The sequence below is a fragment of the Ochotona princeps genome, chromosome 16 (genome assembly GCF_030435755.1).
Source record: "Ochotona princeps isolate mOchPri1 chromosome 16, mOchPri1.hap1, whole genome shotgun sequence".
Taxonomy (NCBI): Eukaryota; Metazoa; Chordata; class Mammalia; order Lagomorpha; family Ochotonidae; genus Ochotona; species Ochotona princeps.
Window position 1 is genome coordinate 47,081,846 of NC_080847.1, and position 18,593 is coordinate 47,100,438.

Genomic DNA, 18,593 nt, shown 5'->3' on the forward strand with positions numbered 1-18,593 from the left:
GAATGGTGTTGTCAAGCTACCCTATAAGTAAATTTGTCTCAAAAAACCTTTGCTCAAAAAACCTTTCCCTACCTTTTGCCATCTTTCCTTTTGGCCAGTTTTTATAGTTAGAAATGATCCTAACGGGACTAGTCATATTTCTGATGACATCTTACTAAGCTTGCGAGACAGAATGTCCAATTCTTGCCTCTCTTGTCCGGATGGGCGTTTCTGGGACATGTTGAAGAAAAGGCACTCTTACCCTTCAACCATCAGGTCGCGTGTCGGCACCAAGCGCCACCAGGTCTCGAACCCGGGCGATGCTACGCGCCTATGGCAGGCCGGTCGCCCGGCCGACGGGCAGTGCGCAGGAGCGGAAGTGGGCCTGCCCCTCCCCCACCTGCTTCCGGCGGCGGCTGAGTTCTCCCGCCTCTGCCGTCGCCGCCGCTCGTGGTCGTCCCGCCATGGCACTGTCGCGGGGGCTTCCTCGGGAGCTGGCCGAGGCCGTGGCCGGGGGCCGGGTGCTGGTGGTGGGTGCGGGCGGCATCGGCTGCGAGCTCCTCAAGAACCTCGTGCTCACCGGCTTCTCCCACATCGACCTGGTGAGGGCCGGCGGGACGCGCGCGCTCTCGGCCGGGCGAGGGGGCTGTGGTCGCGGGGCGGCGGGGGGTCTCGGGGCTCCGGGCTGGGCGGGCGGTCGCGGCTGCTGGCGTCGCGGGAAGCTGCGGGCCCGTGCGTGGCGCGATGGCTGTGGGCGCCGAGGAGGCCGCGGGCCCGGGTCTCCCAGGCCCCCCAGCGCCCCGCGGGCAGCGTCGGTGGCGCGGGGCGGGGTGGGCCGCGCGTCCTCCCGCTGCCCGGCGGTCGTCCAGCCGTGCCAGCCTGCAGCCCCTCGTGGGTGCTGTGACTTGGATTCGAACGTCCCCTCCGTAACTCAGGCCGTGGGTGGAGGCGTGAGCCGCCCACCCACGCTCGCCCCAGCTGGTGGCTACGGCGCCGGACTTGGAAACGCTCTTCTCGGTCCGTTTTATTTTTAACGCATGAGGCCACGGGGAAGCCACGAGGGTTGGGTAACTCTCCCCGGGTGGCTCGACTCCCCGTCGCCCCGGGTGCCAGCCTTGTGCTGCCTTCGTGGACCCCGTGTCCGGGCAGTGTCCTCGCTCCTGTCCACGCGCACGCTGGCGTTGATGGACATCGTCAGGAAGCCATGGTTTTCTGTCTTTCGGGTCCTCTGGGAGGGGTTGGTGACGTTACCTGGGGAGCTAGGGTGGGTGTTTCGAAGTGCCGGCAGGTGTAGGGGAAATGGGCAGAAATCAGTCCTAGAGCTGAAGCTCGGAATGAATGAAGCAAGAGAGGGTAGGGAGGTGTGTGTGCTGAAGTTAGGAATGAATGAAGCAGGTGTGTGTGTGTGCGCGCGGGCGCGGTCTGACCTGGAAGGGCTAGCTCGCGTCAAGTCCATAGGACACATCCAAACATATGACTGATGCTTTCATAATTACGGATGACTTGTTTACCAAACCGTTTGGTGCCACACAAGATAGTGAATTGGGGCGCTTGTGAGATAAGTGCTTGTTTTATTTGGTTTTCATTTCTGTGGAGCATCGAGAGGCAAGAAGATGTCTGTAGGTGGTCACCGCTGTGGATGGTTTTCGGGACTTGTAGCCAAAGCCATTTGGCTCTCAGTGTTTACGTCACGTTGATTGGAGTAGAATGAAAGTGATTTTGGCCTTTCAGTTTTATCCATTTTCATCTATATGTTTGTATGTAGCAATTAGATCTAGCTTAAAAGGTGTTGGGTATTTTTTTTTCAGCGTGCCACCCGTTTTGACATCAGACATGCAGGTTTCACAGCTGTTGGGTAGAAATCAATGTGAGACTGCACTTGAGCTAAAGACTGCAAACAGAAACCCAGTTAGCCAGTTTGTCATGTAGCATTCAGAATCACAGGGTAAAGATTTACTGTACGAAAGAAAGATTAGGTAAAATGGATTTTTTTTTCCAATAACTTCACCTCTAAGTTTTGATCACTTTTACACTTGACATGTCTGTGTACTTGTGCATTTGGAGGTGAGCTGGGTGCCTGGGATGCCTAGTTCCTGGTGTGCACCCTGCTGCTGGTGGCTGTGGGAGGGAGCAGCTGATGATGCCTCTAGCACTTTGGCTGCTGCTGGCGGCGGAGTTCCTGCCTCTGGCTTCAGCCTGCCTTCAGCCTTGCTGTTGAAAGCTGCTTGGGGAGTGAACCAGTGAATGCAAGATACTTCTCTGTCTCTAGCTTTAAAATTAAGAAAAATCATTGTACATATTTATGCGGTGTCATGTTTTGATGCGTGTATACATCCTATGTGCAGTCAGGATAAGCAGACTTCTGAGACACCATTTCTTATGACAATATTAAAAAATGCCTTGAATCCACATATCTTTATGTTATCTAAGGAATTTCCTGAAATATTTGCTGGAATGATGAAACAAAAATATGTGGCTTCCTTTCAAAGTATATATTTTTATTTGTTTATTTTTATTTATATATATATATTTTTAAAAGATTTATTTTTATTTTTATTACAAAGTCAGATATACTGAGAGGAGGAGAGATAGAGAGGAAGTGGAGCTGCCAGAATTAGAACCAGCAGCCATATGGGATCAAGGCGAGGACCTTAGCCACTAGGCCACGCTGCCGAGCCCTATTTATATATATTTTTAAGATTTATTTATTTTTTATTACAAAGTCAGATATACAGAGAGGAGGAGAGACAGAGAGGAAGATCTTCTGTCCGATGATTCACTCCCCAGGTGACCGCAACGGCCGCTGCTGCACCGATCCGAAGCCAAGGACCAGGAACCTCTTCTGGGTCTCCCATGCGGGTGCAGGGTCCCAAAGCTTTGGGCCGTCCTCGACTGCTTTCCCAGCCCACAAGCAGGGAGCTGGATGGGAAGCGGGGTCGCTGGGATTTAATCCAGCGCCCATATGGGATCCCAGGGCTTTCAAGGTGAGGACTTTAGGCGCTAGGCCATGGCACCAGCCCCAGTTTAAAATTTTTTGTATGACCTGACCCATGAGCGTTTTGGTGCTGGTGTAGCAGATGCTGTAAGTTCTGAGTTGTGGGTGCTAAGGGGAGTTCTCCCACAGACCCGAGCACTTCTCACTGATCTGCCCTGTGTGCGTCTGCAGATTGACCTGGACACCATTGATGTCAGCAACCTCAACAGGCAGTTCTTGTTTCAAAAGAAGCATGTTGGAAGATCCAAGGCGCAGGTAGCTATTTCTCTACCCTTCCCTGTTATCGGGTGCGGGTGAGTGAAGCCATCTTTTTTTTTGTTTTATGATGTGTAAAGATTTATTTATTTTTATTGGAAAGGCAGATGTACAGAGAGGAGAGACAGAGAGGAAGATCTTCTGTCCCCAAGTGACCGCAACGGCCGGAGCTGAGCCAATCTGAAGCCAGGGGCCAGGAGTTCCTCCGTGTCTCCCATGCGGGTGCAGTTTTCCAAGGCTTTGGGCCGTCCTCGACCGCTTTCCCAGGGCACAAGCAGGGAGCTGGATGGGAAGCAGGGCTGCCGGGATTAGAACTGGCGACCATATGGGATCCTGGCAAGTGCAAGGCGAGGACTTTAACCACTACACTATCGCGCCGGGCCCAGTGAAGCCATCTTCTTAGCTGAGGGTGAAGGACTAGAGGCCGGCCTTCCAGAGCCTGATTCCTGTTCAGGACGAGCCCTGTGCTTCCTCTTCCCTGCAGGTTGCCCTGCCCGTTTGGGGACTGGAGAAGCAATGGGCTTGAGTTTTCCTCTCTGCCTCTCTGCTGCCCACTCGTTTTTCCCCCTTCCCCATGGGGTTCTTTTCTACCTTCTAGACCAAGTCAGGAGTCTCCTAGCAGCAGCCCTCGCTTTTCCCATGTGCCCCTCTGTTATCATAGCTTGTAGTTGTTTAGAATTACCTGGATGGCTATTTGATTAGTATTTTTTCCCGCTATTCATCTTAGATGATTTCTGGTTCACTGGAAAAAGCTTGGTAAATATTTGTGAAGTGAATGGATGAATGAATGACCTGATTACCTGTCCCTCCACTGGAGCCATTCCTGTAGCAGCTAACCTGCCGGATGCAGGGGAGGGCTCTCCTGTTATTTCATAGCTCTGTGTGTGTAGCTTAATCCTATTGGAAATGTGTCACTTTTTTATTTCTTTATAATGTTTAATATAAGTAAGGCACCGTGTAAGTAGGTGAACAACAGTATTGGTGTCTGCCAAAAGTAGATTTCAAAGGCAAACAAAAATGTTGTAGTAATTTAGTGTTGTTTGTTTTTCCAGGTTGCCAAAGAAAGTGTACTGCAGTTTTATCCGAAGGCTAACATTATAGCCTACCACGACAGCATCATGAAGTATGCATTAATTATTGTATTACAGAATTGCTTCCTGTGGAGGGTTTTTCTTTTTTAAGATTTATTTTTTATTGCAAAGTCAGATATATATAGAGAAGAGGAAAGACAGAGAGGAAGATCTTCTGTCCGGATGATTCACTCCCCAAGTGACCACAGTGGTCGGAGCTGAGCCTATCCGAAGCCAGGAACCTGGAGCTTCTTCTAGGTCTCCCACGCAGGTGCAGGGTCTAGAGGCCTTGGGCCATCCTCGACTGCTTTCCCAGGTCACAAGCAGGGAGCTGGACGGGAAGCTGGGCTGCTGGGATTGGAACTGGTGCCCATAAGGGGATCCCAGGACGTTCACGGCTAGGACTTTAGCTAGGCCACCGGGCCCCTCCTGTGGAGTTTTTAATTATTTCTACTAACTAAATATGCAAGCCTAGTGTCATGCTGCTTTTAAAAAATGGTTTTCTTTAGAATGGAAGTGTAGTGATTTTTGCGAATATAGGTGACATTCTTTTCACGAATCTATAAACATACTTTGAATGATTTGTAAAAGGCGAAAGATTTATTCGGTCTGAAGAGAGATCAGAGTATGAATAATTTGGATAAGCAATGAAACATTTTAATCCATGAATAGATAATTACTTAGGACCACAAAGGACCTTATTATATTCTTGTTAAGTGAACAAATATTCTAATTTGTGGAATATGCTTAGATCTGCTGAGTCTCACTTTGTTGTTTCACATTCTCCCTGGTTTCAGCTGTGGCCTTTAGTTGCCCAGGCCCACCATGCTGCTCCGGGAGGGCCTGGGCTGTGTGCTGGGCAGCACTTGGGTGCACTTCAGTCTGGAACAGACATAGAGGAATCCTGAAAGTTTGGAGGCTTTAGAGCAAAGGCGCTCTGGGCCGACTGTCCTTTATCCACAGTTGTCCTGCCCACAAGGAAATGGGATTAAAAATAACCTTGGGTCTTTCTCAAAGACTCAATGATTATGTGACATTTAGTATGATTAATTCCATTTTTCTTTGGTCTTGTCTGTCAAAGCCTAGGGCGGTTCATTCCAAAACAAGGACTTCCCATGAGTTTTGTTAGGCATTATATTGTTTGGTAGTTCGATATTATGTCCTTAAATCAAAGGCAGTTAGTTGTTATTTATTTAATTTTTACATTTAAAACTAGAGTATATGTATACAAGGTTCCAGATTCAAATGACACAAAGGGTACATTTTTGCAAAATCTCATTGCTTAGAGGTAAACAGTGTTCCTGATTCCTAAATAAGCTAGTTATATACCCCCCCCCCAAAAAAAAAATAAAAAACAACCCTTGTTTGAAGCACTAACATTTTTGAAAAGTCTTCAATGCTCTCAGGGCATTTGACTTCAGCTTTTTTTTTGCTTTGCTGCAAACCTGCCTGTGGCCATATAACCCTTCAGCCAGTGTTGCTTTCCCAGTGCTTCTAAAAGCAGACTCCAGGGGCCTGCACCCTTCCTGGTCCTGACCCCACAAGCTGAAGTTGGAGGCCAGGCAGAGCCTGGGAACGTGCTCCTGGTGTTTTCCCAGGCCCTGGCTGCCACAGGAGGCTGGAAGGGGCCCACTAGGGAAGTCATGCCATCTTTGTGCTGGCCCGTGGTTGTCCTCTTGTGCCCTCGGTAGCTGGTGAAAATTGTTTCTTTAGCAAACATTATATGCCACCATCTAGGTGATAGATGCTGGTAATGTCAGGTCCTGGCATGTGTGTCAGTGCATGCTGTATGTTTCAGGGCTGTGTGGTAATGTGAAGATGTATCTAAGGCTGACCCTGGTTGTGACCTTTATTCTTTTGCTTTGTAGCCCCGACTATAATGTGGAGTTTTTTCGACAATTCATATTAGTTATGAATGCTTTAGATAACAGAGGTGAGATAATTTTGATACATTCTCAATCTTTCCCCTCCCCAACAGCAAAGCTATTTATAATGAGTATTTCTTTAAATATTTCCTTTTGAGTTAGTACTTTAAAAAACCTAAGTGGAAGCAAGGTCAGGCTTCAAGCTTGCTGGTTGTTTACAATTTTGACTAGAAATTGCTGTGCCAGCCAGGCATTAGCTATCATGTATTATGCTATTCTACCAAAAGTTGAAATTAACAGGAAGGTGAGACGCACTGTGTGGGTGTGCTTGGCCTTTGGGGCGGAGAAGCCTTGGCACTTCTGTGCGTGGAGGCATTAGGAACACCAGTACCCAGGTCTCACCGAAGACGGCAGAATCACGCTGTGCTTGGAACCCGAGCATTGTGTATTTCCAGTTTTTCCACAGTCAGGGTTGAAAACTGCTGTTTAGAGAATGGAGTCATAGCATACTGAAGTTTGGAGCCATGGCTCTTGAATCGTTTTAGGTGTATTTAGTGTCATGAGATCCAACTCTGGATTCTGTTGGATGTGGACATTTTTTAATAGCCATTTAATTTTTCAGTGTATAACGTGGTGGTTCATGTCGTTAGATGTAAAGTAACTTGTCAGTATTAACATATTTGTCTGTTTGGAATATAAGGGTGAAAATACTTAGTATTCTTTGCTTATTTTACTTCCACTTGTAAAAGGCTATTGGTCAAGTTGTTAATTTTCAGAAATATCGAAATAAGAAACATTAAGGATGAATCAGAATGGCTTTAGCCTGACTGCTTGTATTCGCTGACCCAAAGTTGCCTTAATGGTTCCAAGCTGATATTCTAAATTATTTTCATTCACTTCCAAGTATTACAGAAGGATGCAGTTTTGAAACTTAAAAATTACTGCTTTCTAGGGCTGTTTTCCTTGGAGTAAATGTGTGATATAAATTCTTTGAGATTTTGCTAAGTATATTTCTTAAGAGCCTGTAATTAACATGTATTCATAGTCATAAGAAAATTGCCCATAAAGACATAAAAAAGCAGTTTGTGTGAATGCCATCCTAACTCATTAAAGGTAACTGATTGTTCACAAACCCTATTGCTAACTGGAGTTTTTCTTCCAGCGGCTCGAAATCATGTGAATAGAATGTGTCTGGCCGCGGACGTTCCTCTCATTGAGAGTGGCACTGCTGGTTACCTTGGGCAGGTAACTACTATCAAAAAGGTAAACAAAACCAAAGATTTTTAAGGTTCCAGGTACTTATTCAAGACCTTGGGTGAGCGGGTGGGGCAGATGCTCTGATACAAGAGGCTAAGCCATCTTCCCATAGGGGTGCTGGTTTAAGTCCCAAATGCTGCACTTCCTTATTTTTGTATTGGAAAATTAGCAATACAGAGAAGACAGATGAAGATTTTCCGTCCGTTGATTCATTCCCCAAGTGGCCGAAGCCAGGAGCTCAGAGCCTCTTCTGGGCTTGCCACGTGGGTGCAGAGTCCCAGGCTTTGGGCCGTACTCCACTGCTTTCCCAGGCCATAAGCAGGAAGCTGGTGGGAAGTGGGGCCGCCGGGATTAGAACTGGCACCCATATGGGATTCCTCAAATGCAAGGCACGGGCTTTAACTGTTAGTCTACTGTGCCGGGCCCCCACGCGCGAGCTTCGGGGGGAACTTTGAGATCCTGGCTCTAGGCCTGGCCTGGCCCTCAGTGTTGTGGCCATTTGGGGTGTGGATCAATGCATCAGTTCTTTCTCTCTGTTTATCTCTGTGTGGCTCACATTTTTGTAAAACTATTTATTTTCTTAGTTCTTGGTAGTATGAGATTATATGTCATATTCTACTTGATAATTGGTAAACCAGGTTTTTGAAAGTGACTTTTTGTCTAAGTTTGATTTATAGATCTGGAGAAAACTGAAAACTTTTGAGGGTGTTTGTGAAATATTTGAAACATTATAAAAATGATGAATAACAGCAAATATTTGTTTATAACTCAGTTTCATAAAATGTCAATATTGTTTTGCCATTTGGATTGTTTCTGTATTATAAGCTAAACATAGAAGCACTTGAAGAACCTTTGTGAGATTTGAAATTATGAAAATTAGATTACGCTAGATTTAAAATTGACTTGTTTGAATTTTTTTGGCAGTTTATGTTGAAAATTGAGATTCTACTTCAGTTGTTTTAACTGTTACATATGCATATTGCTCTTGGAAGCTTACTCAGTGTCATTCCAAAGAATTATACATGTCAGTGCATACTGAAGTGTTTTGAGTAAACGGAGGTCTTCAGTATTTGCTGATAGATCAAGGCAATACTCCTGTGTACTGAGGTGCGCTCTGCCTGCCATGTGGCTTCTCCAAGAAAGTATATTGAAAGGCCAAGGGCATGAGAAATGGTTTTAAGGAGAAAATGATTTTCTTAAGGATGTATTCATTTGGGCCTGGCGCCATGGCCTAGCGGCTAAAGTCCTCGCCTTGAAAGCCCCGGGATCCCATATGGGCGCTGGTTCTAATCCCGGCAGCTCCACTTCCCATCTAGCTCCCTGCTTGTGGCCTGGGAAAGCAGTCAAGGACGGCGAAAACCTTGGGACCCTGCACCCGCGTGGGAGACATGGAAGAGGTTCCTGGCTCCTGGCTTCAGATCGGCGCGCACTGGCCGTTGCGGCTCACTTGGGGAGTGAATCATCGGACGGAAGATCTTCCTCTCTGTCTCTCCTCCTCTCTGTATATCTGACTTTGTAATAAAATAAATAAATCTTTAAAAAAAAAGGTGTATTCATTTTAATTGAAAAGCCAGATTTACAGAGAGAAGGAGAGATAAAGATCTTCCATCCACTGGTTCATTCCCCAGGTGGCTGCAGTTGCTAGAGCTGGGCCAGTCTTAAGCCAGGAGCATGGAGCCTCTTTCCAGGTCTCCCACATGGTGCAGGATCCTAAGGACTTGAGCCATTCTTCACTGCTTTCCCAGGCCATGAGCATGGAACTGGATGGGAAGTGGAACAGCTGAAACATGAACTGATGCCCATATGGCATGCTTGTGCCACCAAGCTGGCCCCAACACTCTGCAGTTTACATTAAAGAAGTATTTGTGGAATTTGTTTCTTTGCTACTGTTTATTCCAATAATACCAGGTGTGTAGCAAGATAGGGTAAGATGGGTGACAGAACGGCTGAGGTGGATGACATTTTTGTTGTTGCTAAGTCTATTTATTTGAAGTGCAGAATAATTGGTTCATTGCTCGGATGCCCGCAATAATCAGACCAGGAACCAGGGCCTCCCTCTGTCACCCATCGCTGTAGCAAGGGTCCTATCTGCTGCCTTGCAGTGCGTGTTAGCAGTTAGCGGCATTGGAAGCCCAGGCACTCCGCTGGGGGTGTAGGGGTCCCAGTGTGTGGCTTAATTCGTTGGGACACAATGCTGTCCCTACTGATGACTCGTGATTGTTGTGGAAAATTGTCTCAACTGTCATAGATGATTTTCAACCATAATTGTGTACGTATTTCTTTGATAGTAGTGTATAGATATTTCTTACAATCAGTTACGTTCAGTTTACCTTATTTCTAGGAGATTTTAAGGGCATGGCTATGAATAATGTTTAACAGGTATTTGAGAAATAATTGTTTGGAAAGCTGCTTTCTTGTATTTTTTGTTTATTGTAATCAATGTAGAGTTCCCCTGACATTGAGATGCAATAATTTTTAATTAGTTTCTAGGTGATGTTCACTGGGTCAAGAATCAGATAAGTCTTATCTGTAACTATAGTTGATTCAAGTAGCTTTTCATTAAAGATTCTTTATCTGTAAAATCAGAATTTTGTTGTCACTAATGTTTTTAAAAATCCTTGACAACATAAAATCATAAAATCCAATTGTTATATTAGCCGAATGAAGGAAATGCTTATAATTACTATACAATGTTGAGAATACTACCATTGGATACTTTTTTTTTCATTTCTGATTGTAGGGTGTGACTGAATGTTATGAATGTCATCCAAAACCAACCCAGAGAACTTTTCCTGGCTGTACAATTCGCAACACGCCTTCAGAACCTATTCATTGCATCGTCTGGGCAAAATATTTGTTCAAGTAAGAAAGTATATATTTCTTGGCATGTACTTTTCAGTAGTGATGATGGGAAATAAGTCTTCTCTGAATATCTTAGTATGTTTATAGTGTTGAAATATGGTGAAGGGCACCTTGTAATATTGCTTGGGATCCATTAGAATCAGTCACCATTCATTACATGTCATGGGCTACTTAAAAAGTTTAGTCTGATATTGTAGATAGGTATGTGACTAAATAAATCCCAATCTTTATATCTGGAAAAAACCCATTGGTTAAGAAAAAAGATGACAGTGGGTTTCTTTCTAGTCATAGTGAAAATAATGGACATGAAATGATCCCTTGCGTATTGTAGCTGGAAGAAGTTACTAACTTACATGAAGAAAGGCTGAATACCAGTGAAGCAAGACACCAACCCAAGATAGAAAATAAACCACAGAACCTGGCGCAGTGTCTTGGTGGCTAAAGTCCTCGCCTTCAATGCACCGGGATCCCATATGGGTGCCGGTTCTAATCCCAGCAGCCCCACTTCCCGTCCAACTCCCTGCTTGTGGCCTGGGAAAGCAGTCAAGGACGGCCCAAAGCCTTGGGACCCTGCCACCCGCGTGGGAGACCTAGAAGAAGGTTCCTGGTCCTTGGCTTCGGATCGGTGCAGCAGCGGCCGTTGCGGTCACCTGGGGAGTGAATCATCAGACAGAAGATACTTCTCTCTGTCTCTCCTCTCTGTACATCTGACTTTGCAATAAAAATGTCTTGGGAAAAAAAAAAAAAGAAAAGAAAATGAACCACAGAATAAAGTGGAAGACAATACCAGTATGTTGAAGAATTTAATAATTTGATGAATTCATTTAACATTAACAAAAGTGATTATTAAAAACTTCCTGTAGAGAAGTGTAGGCCATGGAATTTTGTCGATAAATTCTGGTCTACTTGCAGGGAATGTGTAAGTGCCATTCTAACCTTATGCAAACTCCAGAGAAATGAATGAGAGGGAAGAAGGGATATTGGACCTAGTTCCTATCTATGTGACATGTCTTTGATCCTGAAACCAGTGAGGACCAAACATCGTGTAAGAAGGAGAAATTGTTAGAGTGTAATTCATGTGTACCAATGGAAAAATCCTATAGAAAATGTCAGCAAATGTATTAATAATAATCGATGTTTTTATTCAAAAAAATGCAAGCATTGGTTAGCATATTTGCTTCAGTAAGAATTATAGGGAAATTATGTAATTTTATGTGTGTTGGATAAACATTTTTGTAATTGGCAAGCATTCTCTTTGTTGCAGGACCGAGGGAGATTTCCAAAATACTATTTTTTTAGAAAGACTTATTTTATTTTTATTGCAAAGTCATGTATACAGAGAGGAGGAGAGACAGAGAGGAAGATCTTCCATCCACAGCTTCACACCCCAAGTGGTCACAAGGACCAGAGCTGGGCCAGTACAAAGCCAGGAGCCTCTTCCATGTCTCCCACGCGGGCGCAGGGTCTCAAGGCTTTGGGCCGTCCTCGACTGCTTTCCCAGGCCACAAGCAGGGAGCTGGATGGGAAGTGGGGACCCCAGGATTAGAACCAGCGTTCATATGGGATCCTGGCATGTTAAATGCGAGGAGTTCAGCTGCTAGGCTACTTCAATCAGCCCAGTAGTAACAGTTTTTATATAACTTGAACGTAGAATTGAGTCTGAGCTTCATATTTTGATACTGCTGTAGTAAAGATGCAGATGACCAGTTTAAAAGGTTGTGTTCATTGATGTGCACAGAGCAGTTTTGTGGGGATTGTGTGCAGGTGGCATGGTGCTCCCCCGACAGCACTCTAGTGACCGTCATCACAGCTGGGATATAAGAAGCCTCGCAGGTGGAGACGGATAGAAGTCTATGAGACCTAGTGTTCCTTGAATTGTAGTTAAAACCAGAGTACAACCTAATTGCTTTAATAGTTTTGATATATACATTATAACTGACTCTTTTCCTCGCATTTGAAGTATTGAGTGCAGAGTAGAGAATATAAAACGTATTGGTTCAGAATATTTTGTTGTACATAAGTTTTTAATTTTTTTTTTTTTTTTTCAATTACAGCCAGTTGTTTGGGGAGGAGGATGCCGATCAAGAAGTGTCTCCCGACAGAGCTGACCCGGAAGCTGCATGTGCGTACACCAGCTGGCAGTTTTATTTCTTACTGACAGCGTGATTTTGCTTATTCAGTATTGGTGGTTTATAATTAGTTGTTATTGTGCTAGATAATGTGTTATGTACTTAACATGTATTGTTTTACAACGTCTTAGCAAAATGTAATCTCAGTTTTCTTCTGAGGAAATCAAGGTGAGCAGAAATTTCTGGGTCTGGTTTACTCCCAGATCTGTACATCTGTATTGTGAGCTGCTGTCTGTGTGGCCCTGAGAAATGCCGTTGCTTATGAGCGTGTCATTTTTCTTTTTCCTTGAACCCTGTTTTGCATGAAGGTGACTTAAAGAATGACTGATTTTTGCTCCCCCCACGCAGAGTAGAAAATCATTAGCACTGGAAAATAGTGGGTTGCTTGTTTTTGTAGGGGAACCAACAGAAGCAGAAGCCAGAGCCAGAGCATCTAATGAAGATGGTGATATTAAACGTATTTCCACTAAGGAATGGGCTAAATCAACTGGGTATGACCCAGTTAAACTTTTTACCAAGGTTAGTTTTATTTTCTGTTTGCTTTTTTAAATATTTAGTTTTTTTATTATTATTATTATTTTATTATATAGTTCCATAGGCCCTGGGACTTCCCTTACTCCCTTCCTAAGTTCACTCCACCCTCCCTGCTTGTGGCCTGGGAAAGCAGCACAGGGTGGCCTAAAACCTTGGGACCCTGCGCCCGGCTCCATGGTCCAGGCTTTGGAATGGCTTAGCTCTGGCTGTTATGGCCGTGTGGCGAGTGATCCAAGATCTCTCTGTCTCCTTCTCTTGTCAATCTGCCTTTCCTATAAAAAAGGAAATCTTTAAAAAGATTAATTTCTGATGGAAACTAGTAATAAAAGTTAACTGTGTGTCAATTAAAAAAATTAAAATTCATACCTATAAGGAATCTTGCAAAATTTCATGCAGGACCTGGTGCAGTGGGTTAACGTGCATTGATCTGCAGTCCTGAAGGTGTGTGTGTTGTGTGGTTGAACCTGAGGTCCGTCCTTTGGGGAGTAACTTGGGAATACAGGCCTGCCTGCAGGTTTCACCAGAGCACTCATGAACAGCTTCACATGCAGCAATTTGCGTCAACCTTCCGCCTAGAAAAGCTTAAACTGTGTGTCTTTTTCTTAAAAAATGCCACTTTGCTGCTGGTACATAGCATGTGCCTTTAAATTTAATTTCATGATATACTGTTTATAATATGTAATTTTTTTTTTTTTGAATTTTTGTGAAGTCAGGGACTGTAAAGTTCATGGGATTTGTCTCTCTCTTTTTTAAGCTTTTTAAAGATGATATTAGATATCTGTTGACAATGGACAAACTGTGGCGTAAAAGGAAACCTCCGGTTCCGTTGGACTGGGCTGAAGTACAGAGTCAAGGTAAAGAAATCATGGTGTTTTAGTCTTTGGGATACCTTAATTGGGACTGTCCTCTCCTAAAGATGTTAAATGACTCTGTTGTTGCTTCAAATTGTATGTGTTTGCGCATTGGAGATGATTGTAAAAATGCACACTTCTATTTCCGTAGACACTCAAGTCCTGTGCATACTCTTGAAAAATGAAATCCTATTTCTAGTACACTGACTTCTTTTTTCATTCTATTTTATTAATTAACATGTTCGTTCATATTTCTCCTAAAATAAAGTATTGGGATTAGTGTGTACACCTTGGTTGTTTTGTGATTATCTTAAGATTTCACCTAGAGATGCATTTATTTTTTTTAAAGATTATGTATTCATTTGAAAGAGGGAGACTGAAAGAGATCTTGCATTTGTTGACTCCTTGAATGGCTCCCAGCCATGGGTGCAGGGCCAAGCAGAAGCCCTGTGACGTAAGAGCAGGCGCCAGTCTCTGGTTGGCCTCCCTTAGCCCAGGATGTCCTCGGCTGTCATCCTCGGGCGCGGTCCGCCAGGCTTTACAGTGATTTGTGTGGGGAAATCCCAGGTGTGAGCAGGGTGTAATTGCCACCTTGAGACCAACGGGCCCATTTGGCCATCAGAAATTCCCTGAAGAGCATGCCATCGCTGACCAGTCACAGCAGGATCTGAGTTTCATTGACCAACCATTTTCAGTGTATAAGAACCTTTACCTCTGGGGGCCTGGGCGCAATAGTCTGATGGCTAGAGCCTCACTTTGCATCTCCCAGGATCCCATATGGGTGCCGGTTCATGTCTTGGTTGCTCCATTTCCCATTCAGCTCTCTGCTTGTGGCCGGGAAAAGAAGTTGAGGATGGCACCCTGCACCCATGTGGGAGACCCAGAAGAAACTCTTGGCTCCTAAGTTTGTATCAGCTCAGCTCAGGCCACTTGGGGAGTGAATCACTGGATTTAAGATCTTTGTCTCTCCTCTCTGTAAATCTGACTTTCCAATAAAAATTTTTTTAAAAAACTTGAAAAAACATTTTTATTTGAAAGACAGTTGTTGCAAGAGACAGAAAAGGAGCGTGAGCTTCCCGTCTGCTGGTTCACTCCCCAATGGCCACAGTGGCCCGAGCTGCAGTGGTCCAAAGCCAGGAGCTTCTTCTGTGTCTCCCACGTGGTTGCAGGTTTCCAAGCACTTGGACCATCTTCTGCTTCACTCCCAAGCCGTTTACAGGAAGGTGGATCGGGGATAGAACCACTGGAGCTTGGATACGTTTCCCATGTGGGATGCTGGTGCCATGGGTGGAGATTTAAACTGCTGTGCCATTATCCTGATTGTATGCAGTTAAGATGTGCATAGCAGTGTTGGGTTCACTGGAGAGTTGTGTGTTTTGGAGCAGTTGCCAACAGTGCAGGATCCTTCTCAGCCATTCGATCACTTTCGCTTCCTGAGGGCTGACTCTGTGCTGGAGTGATGCCTGTTCTCTCCTTGTGTCCCTCCTATGTTCTGAAGTTGTCTTGCTTCTTTTCCATCGTTATTTTCTTATGCATATATTTACATTGTTGGGTCTAATTGTTTTAATTGAATTTGTTTTATGATATTTGAATTTCTTGTTGATTAGGGCCCGAGTTTAATAGGACACAGTAGAAAGATGAAGTTTATTAAATCCTAATCTTTTCTCTGTCAGGAGAAGAAATCAATGTATCAGATCAGCAGAATGAGCCCCAGTTGGGTCTGAAAGATCAGCAGGTGCTGGATGTGAAGAGCTACGCAAGTCTCTTTTCCAAGAGCATTGAGACACTAAGAGTTCACTTAGCAGAGAAAGGCGACGGAGCCGAGCTCATATGGGATAAGGTTTGTTTTGGAAATGTGACAGTTGCAGATATTGCAACTGTGTGCACTTACTATAATGAAAGCTAGAATTTTTTTTAAAGATCTTTATTTTTATTGGAAAGTCAGATATACAGAGGGGAGGAGAGAGGGAGAGGAAGGTCTTCCATCCAGTGATTTCCTCCCAAGTGACGGCAGTGGCTGGTGCTGTGCCAATCTGAAGCCAGGATCCAGGAACCTCCTCCAGGTCTCCTATGCGAGTGCAGAGTCCCAAGGCTTTTGGCCGTCCTCGACTGCTTTCCCAGGCCACAAGTAGGGAGCTGGATGGGAAGTGGGGCCTCTGGGATTAGAACTGGCAACCATTTGAGATTCTGGTGTGTTCAAGGCAAGGACTTTATCTGCTAGGCCACCGTGCTGTGCCTGAAAGCTATAATTTTTTTAGGAAATTATTCTACCAGATTTTGAGGAAATATGTTGTATTTGATTTTAATAATTTAATCTTTAGTTACACTGTTGAATATGAGAGTATTAAAATTGCCTTCATATTGAGAGAGTTGACAACTATTTCAGTGGTTGAAAGACCTCTCAATATAGAAATGCGGTAACAGTTGTTGTTGTTAGAAGTAAAATAGGGCCTGGCACGGTGGCCTAGCACTGGGGTCCTCTCTGCCTGTGCAGGATCTCATGTGGGTGCCGGTTCTAGTTCTGGCGGCCACGTGTTCCCATCCAGCTTCTGCTTGTGGCCTGGGAGGGTGGTCAGGGATGACCCAGGGCCTTGGGACCCTGCACTGCGTGGGGACCTGAGGGTGGCTCCAGGCTCCTGGCTTCTGATGGGCTGGGCTCCATCTGTTGCGGCCACTTGGGGAGTGGATCATTGCACAGAAGGTCGTCTTCTCTGTCTCTCCTCCTCTCTGTATATCTTTGTAGTAATAATAAATCAATCTTTTTTTAAAAAGTAAAATTAAGAATGAGTAGTATTCTGTGGTTAAGGTAACATTTTGAGGTTTTGGTCTTATGAGTTTGATTTCATAGTGTTTGTCCTTTCTAAGGCAGTGCATGGTTTATTAGATGCAGGTCATGTGTACAGTGATTAGGGTTTTCATAGGTTTTGAAACAAAGGAGTTTGGGTGATTTTATAAATTGAAGATCCCTTTGTGTTATAGACGTGGGCTGAATCTGACATGTAAAATGAATCCAGTAATTAGGATTCTTTGGTTTATGTGATATAAAGAGTGATTGTAAATTTTTAGTAGTATTTTGTGGAGTTTTTGTATATAAAGAATAAAGCAGCATATTTTCAAAAGGACATCATGACTTGGGAATTTACTAAGAATTTACTAAAAGGAGTAAGTTCTGAACAAGGATCATTGCTTTAGTTTTGTGAAGGTAGGTGGGCGCTCTCACACCAGTGCTGCACTCACCAGCGGAGTTAGCATGTGCAGAGCAACATTCACCTTGAGGGGTCACTTGCACTAATATGAGTAAAGTAGCCATAACTTCATATAACCACTACTACTGCTTTGTGAGCCTTTTCTCAGCAGATCTCATTGCCTACGGTGTAATGATGAAATTTTAGTTTTGCACACCAAAGTGTTTTGAAAAGTTCACAGTCAAGGGGACACTTTCAAAAAATTAAAGATTTCTTTATTTGTATGGCAGATTTATAGAGAGGAGACACAAAGATCTTCCATCTGCTGGTTCACTCCTCATGTGGCTGCAAAGGCCAGAGCTCAGCTGATCCAAAGCCAAGTGTCAGGAGTGTCATCTGGGTCTCCCATCCGGGTGCAGGGTTCCAAGCCTTTGGGCCATGCTTTGGTCCACTGGCAAGGAGTTGAATGGAGCGGAACAGCCGGCACATGCCCTGGCGCCCATATGGGCTGTCTTTTTTTTTTACGGTCGATTTATTTGAAAGGTAGAGCTGTAGAGAGGAATGTTTTTCCTGCTGCTTTGCTTTCCTTATGAAACTTCTCTGGGCTTCCACCCCTGGGAGCCTTAGTCCTTGGGCCATCTTCCGCAGCTTGCTTGGGTGCATTGGCCGCGAGTTGGACTAGAGGTAGAACATCTGGAACTTGAACTCGTGGCATATGGCAGCGACTGTGTGCCGCAGATGGTGGCTTCACATGCTGTGCCACGATGCCAGCCAGGGGGTCACTTCTAATTGTGGTTTACTCGCTGGAAGGGACTGTGAAGCAGCCTAGCGTGTGACATGCAGTGCTTTTCCTTGTGTTCTTAGTTCTCGGCTGGGGTGAGATTGTCTCAGTTTAAAGCAGGAGACCTTTCTGAAATCTTCTTGGAGTCTAGGAGAGTCTGTTGAAAAATGACTGGAAAAGGCCCTTAGGACAAATTTTGTGCTCCTTCTCTAAAGGAGCATCTCTGGGGGATGGGGGGGGAGACACATGAAGGGAGAAGGAGAGTGAAGCTTCTCAAGCAGCCTCTGGGTTTTTCCCTTGATTCTGTGCTTATCCGGCACGTTTTACCTTCAGGGATCATGGCAGGGTTGCCACTGTCACTGAATGGGATTGGTGTTTTGGTGTATATACTTAAAAAATGGTGTTTTGGGCCTGGCACAATAGCCTAGCAGCTAAAGTCCTCACCTTGCACTTGCCAGGATCTCATGTGGGCACTGGTTCTAATCCCAGCAGCCCAGTTTCCCATCCAGCTCCCTGCTTGTGGCCTGGGAAAGCAGTCAAAGATGGCCTAAAGCCTTGGGACCCTGCACTCGCATAGGAGACCTGAAAGAGCTTCTGGCTCCTGGTTTTGGGGAGTGAAGCTGCTTGCCTCTGTCTCTCCTCCTCTCTGTATATCTGACTTTGCAATAAAAATAAATAAATCTTAAAAAAAAATGAGAAATGGTGTTTCTAGAAGCGTGGTGATAGCTAGTATTAGCCTTCATTCGTGGACTAGAGGAGCTGAGGAGAGCCTCTGTAGTCACCAGCCCCCTTGCTGCTGCTTGGACCTGCCGTTTCTTCTGACATTGCTT

The 18,593-nt window shown here is 44.8% G+C and overlaps 2 protein-coding genes across 2 annotated transcripts in view; one reads left to right on the top strand and one right to left on the bottom strand.

Moving 5' to 3' along the window:
• LOC131482289 (major allergen I polypeptide chain 1-like) overlaps nucleotides 1-18,593 on the bottom strand; it is a 117,668-nt gene that overhangs the window by 56,060 nt on the left and 43,015 nt on the right. The gene's annotated exons all lie outside the window — the stretch shown is intronic.
• Nucleotides 358-18,593, top strand: part of UBA2 (ubiquitin like modifier activating enzyme 2) — a 28,789-nt gene continuing 10,553 nt past the window's right edge. Inside the window, exons 1-10 of the mRNA XM_058675095.1 lie at nucleotides 358-581; nucleotides 3,146-3,229; nucleotides 4,282-4,352; nucleotides 6,168-6,232; nucleotides 7,327-7,427; nucleotides 10,162-10,283; nucleotides 12,338-12,405; nucleotides 12,810-12,931; nucleotides 13,701-13,800; nucleotides 15,471-15,637. Of these exons, the coding sequence (XP_058531078.1) occupies nucleotides 444-581; nucleotides 3,146-3,229; nucleotides 4,282-4,352; nucleotides 6,168-6,232; nucleotides 7,327-7,427; nucleotides 10,162-10,283; nucleotides 12,338-12,405; nucleotides 12,810-12,931; nucleotides 13,701-13,800; nucleotides 15,471-15,637 (1,038 nt within the window). The 5' untranslated portion in view covers nucleotides 358-443. The remainder of the gene's footprint in view (nucleotides 582-3,145; nucleotides 3,230-4,281; nucleotides 4,353-6,167; nucleotides 6,233-7,326; nucleotides 7,428-10,161; nucleotides 10,284-12,337; nucleotides 12,406-12,809; nucleotides 12,932-13,700; nucleotides 13,801-15,470; nucleotides 15,638-18,593) is intronic.